Genomic DNA, 7,802 nt, shown 5'->3' with positions numbered 1-7,802 from the left:
TACAGTCCCTACATAATACTCCTACAATACTCCTCTCCTAGTGTGTCGATAAAACAGGATTTCACCTCCAAACTAAAACTGAACACAGAAACATTTTCACAGAAATTTAAGAAAAAGATGTTGCTATTGAAAAAGCATTATTTCTGTTTGGTTTGAACATGTATGAATTGGTGTAAGCCAAAAGGCTGTCAATGTACATTTTTAAAATGAACAATACTTTACTTAATAATAGTTTTATTTGTGGGAAAAAATGGAAAGAAATTGTACTTTTAATTCAGCTGTAAACACCATTTCTGTCTCCACGAAAAATGTGTTTTGTGGCAGAATTATGTTTTTCCAGTATCGTCTGTTGTTGTTCATTCATGCTGTTATTTATACCGCTGATTATTATTTGATGTTAATTATAAGAGCAAAGGGATTATGAGATGAGCATTTCTGAAAATGTCATGTACTTACTCTCTGGATTTAAAATATCAATTCAACAAAGCCGGAATTAAAAGCAACACATTCAAATTCTCATTGATTTTTCATTTGAAAGTGAGCAACTTATAAAGGGTTGAGAGTTTCTAAATTGGTATATTTCATTGACACATTAACTGTGCACTGCAAAAGTTGTCAGCTTTAATAAATAAATTACCCTATTTTGTACTATTTTGTTCCTTTACATATATGTTTTATTTGTCTTTTTAAACTTGTGTTACATTGTCAATTTGTTTCTTAAATAATGCTGTTTTTTAGGTGGTTAAATAAACTACATACTGTATATTACTTTCCCAATGTGAAGTAATGGTAACTTGAAAAGCTATTGTTTCAGAGCAGCTTTTCAATGCATTTATGAAACTAAATCAAATATATTTGTGTTGCTGATGCCGTCCATATGTTGATTTGGAAGTAGGAATGATTGTGTTGAGTTTTATCAATCAATCAAATTTATTTATAAAGCCCAATATCACACATTATACATTTGTTTCAGTGGACAGTTTACAGAATATGACACCCTCTGTCCTTGGACCCTCACATCGGACAAGGAAAAACTCCCCACGAAACCCTACAGTTAACGGGGGGAAATGGAAGAAACCTCGGGAAGAGCAACAGAGGACGGATCCCTCTCCCAGGACGGACAGACGTGCAGTATGTCGTGTGTAAACTACAAAGATAATACACAGGTCATCCATCTACCTCACCTCACGGACTGAATGTCTTTGTTTTCTCTGTGTGTATGAAGTGACCGTCACTACCCTAAACCGTTCAGTTCACACAAAGATTATTGTTTAATCTCTGGTGTTGAGGCTCCTATGAAAACCACCGTGGAGCCATGTTGCTCTGCGGGACTTTAAATAGACCTGGAAGGGAAACCTGTCTGCCTGCTTGGAAAGTCCTTCAGTTAGTGACCTACACAATCTGACTGTCAGGGCACACATAGCTCCACCTAATTTACTGTGGGCCCGCAGGGGGTCTGTGAGTGGGTCCGTGGGGGGGTCTGAGGGGAGGTCACGGGTGCAGGTGCAGAGCCCTCTGACAAGAACTGCTGTTTAGACAGAGCTGCTGTCACAATGAGAGGTATTTCAGCGAGACGCGTGGCAGCTCTTTCACAGTTTACACAGGCTCCAGGCATCCTATAGGTCCTCTATACACACATGCAGAGCGTGCGCACACACACACACACACACACACACACACACACACACACACACACACACACACACACACACACACACACACACACACACACACAGCTCTCATCACCTGTCACCGGTGGCAACTGTTCGGACACACAGCAAGCACATGTTGCACATCAAACTGAGAGTTCAATCTTTTCAATCACACAGTCTGAGGAGAAACTGAACTGAAGTAGAGATCTGACAACAATCAGAATTAAAATCAGGTTTATAGACGGTAGCTTTGCACATACAGTATTTTGTTTTGGTGTATAAAGGTGCATACAAAACATGAAATACAAAACTAGTAAAAGACTATTTAAAGAAACGATTTCAAATCAAAAATAAGAGGAAAAGCTTATGAGAAATAATAAATAAAAGTCAATTCAATAATTATAGTTACTCAGAAAACTGTATTTACTAAATTACTAAGCATTAATTTTACCGATTTATTTACAATACATAAACTATTCATTTAGTTTAAGGCCCAAATAGTTTTTAGTTTCTGCAGTCAACAACACAGATCAATTACAAAAAAGTAACTTTACTATTTGATCACTCTGGGAATGTAGTTGGACTGCCAGCAAGCTACTGCAAAATGTAATTAAACTACTAGTTGTATTACTGTACATGTCATTTGCTGATTATAAGATATTGAGCTGGAAAGATCTAAAGCAAAAACATTCATTCCAAAAAGATCTGTGTCTGAAAAGCTGCCCGACTCTAGCTGACAAATAAAAAGGTGGACAAACTTTTCACTACGTCCCTGTCTGTTATAAACATCACAGAACAAATGTATGATTGTACATCGCTTGTACCTTTGCCAATAAACCCAACACACACACACACACACACACACACACACACACACACACACACACACACACACACACACACACACACACACACACACACACACACACACACACACACACACACACACACACACACACACACACACACACACACACACACACACACACACACACACACACACACACACACACACACACACAGTGTTTGACTTCAATGCACCAGCACGTTTAAAGTGAATATACCTGCATTGTTTTAGTTGTCCTGAGTTTGGATCGTTATGGTTTATTGCACTAACTGTGAGCTGCTTTGGATGAAAGCGTTGGCTAAATGTAATGTGGTGTCTCTTCCCTCATCACGGTCAGTAAAGGAAGGCTCCTGAGCGATGTGTAAAGTGTCTGTGCAGCCTTGTTAACCCTTTGCTCGGGCTTTATTGGGCAGCAGGGGCTGCAGCGGGCTCTCTCTGGGATCCTGGAGTGCGTCAGATTGTCTGCGGGCCTGTGTTTGGATAAGGCAGCATGCGCCCATTGTCTCTGATGCCCCAGCTGGGCCATGGTATGCCTCCGGGCTCCTGAAATAGAAAGACAGCTGAGGGCTGCCATGCATTCTGAGGGCAGGGCGGGCCGGGCCCACCGACCCAGACCACGACTCAAATACAATGAGAGCCGGGGTATTGTCTGGAGCCAGAGGCTAATAGCCGAGGTATCAGAGCCCCATGCGGCTCGCTAAAAGACTGATTAACTCTCTGAGTGTAGTGTGGATGTCAGGGGGATGAAGGGGGGGTAAATTGGGGCTTTGGAGTGTGTTGGTGCCACGCGTCAGCCCGTCTCCACTCTGATGAAGCGGTGGCTAAGACCTGAGCCCGCACAGTTGCTGCAAGGTATTGTGGGCAGGCACGAGGCGATTACAGAAATATCCACCCTCGATGAATGCTTTGATCCAAAATGAAACGCTGCTCCAACGCCCATTTTTAGGTGACTGCTGCACAGAGAAACAGGGTCTTAATGTTTGTTCTGCTTAACCGGCACGCAAACTAATAGACAACTTTTTAGGGAAAAATAAAGTAAAAGACATCAAAGAAAAGAACAAGAAGATAATATGTGAAAACTGAGAACGATCAAAGCACCTTTATAAAGTTACAGCAACATTTTCTAAGCTGTTGTCACTTGAAATTGTGCACTGATTTGGTTTCAATTAAAGTGTGTGTCAGATCTGATAGAAATGATATATTATCGATATTTTACAATCATGATAAAATGTACTTCATGAAATAAAAGAAGTAAAAGAATAATAATAATGAAGATTAATAAAGAAAACTAAAGCAGAGAGGGCAAAAATCACAGTTTCTATAATTACAGCAATATTTCTTTTATATAAATAAAATATATTGGTTCATTTGTTTCAATGAAGTGTTTGTGTAAAGCTCAACGAAGAAATATCAGATTAGTATGTTTCAATAATAATAATTGCGATATGTTTTGATCCTCACTTTTCTTACAAAAAAAGGTTCTGCATTTGCTGGAAATTTAAAGTAGGAGCAAGAACAAGTAAAAGGAAATCCAGGCTGGTTTACAAGCACATTCACTGCACAGTAGCAGCCCAAGGTGCTTCAAGTCATAAAATACAAAAATAAAACAGAAGATGTTGACAAAAAAGGACAAAAGAGTACAGGTGTTGTATTTAATGTAAAGGTTTTGCCTGATTATGAAAAACCAACAAGTGTATTTCTCTGGCTGTTTTGCATAATAACCAGAATCTGCTTCAGTGTGTTTTGTTCTGAGTCCGTGAACAGTCAGAAAACATTTTCCATTTGACCTCCGAGGCCTGACGGGTTCATAGGAGAGAATGAGAAGGTCAGAAATGTGGCAGCAGTCGCTTTAAATCAATTCAATAACTAACCGGTATGTGCAGAGACCTCATGTCATTTTTCTGGATCCTGTCAGAGATTTAACCTCAAAGTCTTACTTTATTTAAAAGTTACAACAGGCTGACTTTGTTATTGACTTTATATGGCTGTTGAAATTGAAATTGGATTAAGTTCATTGATCATAACAGTGTCTTATTTGCAGATTAAATGAAAGGATTTTAATTTATTTAAGTCCACCACTGACAGTGACTAGTATGCACCTCATTAAACACAACACATTACATTTATGCCCATCAAGCAAACACTATCTTCTTTGTATTATTGTAAATCCTGCACAACCCTTTGAACATGTTGCACATTTCGGCCGCATACTTTGAATATTTGTCATATTTCATTTGACTGTTCTCAGTTTCTTGTTAATTTACAGTTGTGATAATATTGTCTTGATTTTCAATTTCTTACAATCAGAAAAAAAGTATTTTTGCTAGATTAAAAATAACAGAACAACATCAAATGTAATCTTCTTTCTTTATCTTTGTATGCAACATTCACACCAAATCAAATTTGTCATATGTACTCGGTAATAAACCCATTCTGATTTCAGAAAGCTGTTTCCAGTGAAGTCTTATTTCGCCGTGCCTCTGATGAACAGTCCCGCCTGTGCAGAAGCCGAACACCGAGAGACCGAGAGGTGTGGGATTAAACTCAGCCGAGAGAGACTGCACTCATAATTCCCAATCTCTCTCCATCCCGCTGCCTAAGCCTGCTAGCATTCTCTGCATGACAATCTAAAACAACTGTGACAGACCCCCAGATCAAACCCTGATGCCCAAAATGTCGGCTCCTCGCTTTGCACATCACCAGGGAGGCCGATCCACTGCAGTGAACAGGGATCATGGAGCCAGCATTTTGAGGGCCGAGGCCTGCAGCTGGGCGTTGGTTCTGTCATTTTATACTTGGGGGTAATTTAAAGCTGAACAAATGTCCAATAATCAAAACATGAGAATTAATGGGCCTGGCCACATTAGGGTCTAAATGATTTTGAGAAACACTAGGGATGTAAGGAGAGCTTTGAGAAGTCAGCTGTTGCAGCCGGCTGCAGTGAAGCAGTGCACAGAGATGTGCTGAGGGACGACGCTATCGCTGCATGCACTTCCCTAAGTGTGTGTGTGTGTGTGTGTGTGTGTGTGTGTGTGTGTGTGTGTGTGTGTGTGTGTGTGTGTGTGTGTGTGTGTGTGTGTGTGTGTGTGTGTGTGTGTGTGTGTTTACGTGCCGGAGTATGTGGACTTATTTAAAGCCAGTAGCTCTGGGGACTTTTGGGATTCATCTCCTCCTCCTCATGTGTTATCAGCATTCCAGCTTTTTTTTTCAAATGGTGCAGCAAGTGGCATCGTACATAAAGCAGCCTCTGCCTCTCTGAAGAGCCCCTTGTCCCAGAATAGCTCCGGCCCGCTCTATCTCACTGATGCCTGAGAAAGTTTGAGCCATCACGGAAACACCTCTCAATCTTCCACGGCGACAGATAACGGCATCAACAAAGATGGCCGCCGTCCCCTCAAGACGAGACGCCATTAGTTGTTTCTGTGTTTGTGTTTGGAGAAATTAAAGCTTTCTGTCTATTAAAGCAGGCTCGTGAAAGTCTACGCCGCCAGCAGACGGCCATCTTTAGCTTATCTAACGTGGCGTTTTGCAGGTTCGACGCAGCCAACAGTTAACAGTCAATCTCCCTATCAGGAATGCTGGACTCTGGCTTTGTCTATTCTGAGAAACTCTGGTCCCCTTTCCCTCCCCCCGGGCTGCACTGTCACCCTGCTCCCATACCAGGCACCAACCTCTCCCCTTGCTCTGAAGGTCAGATCTTGTGGAGCCAGAGTGTGAGAGGCGCAGTGCTAATGCCAGAATTACTGGAGACTCAAAATCACAGCAGATATCTAATACAGTGAATGGATAGTTACCATCATACTTTATAATTCATCCCAGTCCCTAAAGTGCCAAAGCTCCACTTATCGTTGGCTGACGGCTTCCAGAAACTGAAAAACTAGAATTAAATTTAAGATCTTTCATCACATACCTGGAATGACTCATCGCTCGTGTTTATTGCTTTTAAATTCATGTGAGGCACTTTATTGTGTGGCATGAGCCACGCGCCATGTTTCTCTCTATTAATATAATGTTGTGTATTTATAGTAGCATGTTTAATGCCACACAGCTCCTGAAATAATCTCCTCTAAGGTTGCATCCTCCGTGGCCACACACAATAGCAAACATCCCTCTGGGCACATAACAACAAGAAGACTGCGTGGCTATTACTTAGAGGCAATAAGCATCACAGTCACCTCAAGTGGGAAAAGTTGAGGAGTTTAAATGAAAAATTTAAAAAACAATACATTTCTGGATTTGTGCTTTAACTTCTCACTGAACCTGAATTATCTTTCACATTCTATTCATTTGATTTTTCGGTTTAATTTCCATACTTTGTTTCAAGCTGTGGACACAAATCAATGTCCTAATTGAGGCAATGATGCAGTGCCCTTCAAATTCTACTGAGTGAAAGAATTCCCCCCTGCAGGGATGCTCCAAATGCAACTCTCTCCCACTCCCTCCAGTGTGTACAGTGCATAAAATAACTGGGATACAAAAATAGCCGGTTGGGTTTAGCGCAATGACAAAAACGTAGCTTTCCTTTTGTGTCAATTGAGACAGGCGCCCAGCACCAATAGGCGTGGGAGGAGGTGGCATATGCTAATGAGGGACAAATGTCCACTGACCATGACCTTGAGGAACACAGTATAAAGGAGGGACCATCTCAGCAAGTTGTCATTTCGTTGTGATCTTCCTGTGGTCAGTGGACAACTTTTTGCCTGTTTGGTAGGTTGATTACGCTTTTTACGCGTGGGTTGGCTGCCCTTTAAAGCGTCTTGTTTAGTAATAATATCCTTAAAGTAATGTAGTGATGTTGTTTATCTCTCCTGGCAGGTGTCAGATAACGCGACTTAAGTCTCTTGTGCTTTGTTCTCACTTGTGTTAGTGGATTGCGGTTTTTACGCACGTGTCCTCATGGCCACTCTTTTTCATCAAGACTGAAGTTATAAAGAAGTACTCACCCTAATACAAAGCTTTGTTTTCTCACAAAAGGAATTCCTCGCCTTGTCTGTGTCGTTGGTCGCTCCGGTTGTTTTTGGACCGGGGAGCAGCTGCCGCCATGTCGCGCTATGACACGAAGGAGTTCGGGGAGGCTGCTCAGTTTTTACGCAAATCCGACCTGGAGCTGATGGCGTCCCACACCGTGGCTTTTGACGGTAGGCCTATTAAGGAGACTTCAAAGAAGCGAAACCTTGTAGGGCAGATCACATTCAATAAATATATTCAGATCAGAAGTTAACTTTGTTTTTAATTCAACGTTTAATTGGTTTCTGTTTTTGAATTTGGCAAACAATCAGCAGATGGGGCGAGATTGCAGTTGC

The 7,802-nt window shown here is 41.3% G+C and overlaps 1 protein-coding gene across 1 annotated transcript in view; it reads left to right on the top strand.

The window, feature by feature from the left end:
• The first annotated feature begins 7,146 nt into the window (after positions 1-7,146).
• myh7ba (myosin, heavy chain 7B, cardiac muscle, beta a) overlaps positions 7,147-7,802 on the top strand; it is a 15,731-nt gene continuing 15,075 nt past the window's right edge. Inside the window, 2 exon segments of the mRNA XM_063910274.1 lie at positions 7,147-7,206; positions 7,474-7,637. Coding sequence (XP_063766344.1) covers positions 7,541-7,637 — 97 coding nt within the window. The 5' untranslated portion in view covers positions 7,147-7,206; positions 7,474-7,540.

The sequence above is a fragment of the Eleginops maclovinus genome, chromosome 20, assembly GCF_036324505.1.
Source record: "Eleginops maclovinus isolate JMC-PN-2008 ecotype Puerto Natales chromosome 20, JC_Emac_rtc_rv5, whole genome shotgun sequence".
In the NCBI taxonomy this organism is placed as follows: Eukaryota; Metazoa; Chordata; class Actinopteri; order Perciformes; family Eleginopidae; genus Eleginops; species Eleginops maclovinus.
Note: the sequence above shows the minus strand (reverse complement) of the source record. Positions and strands in the feature narration are given on the sequence as shown.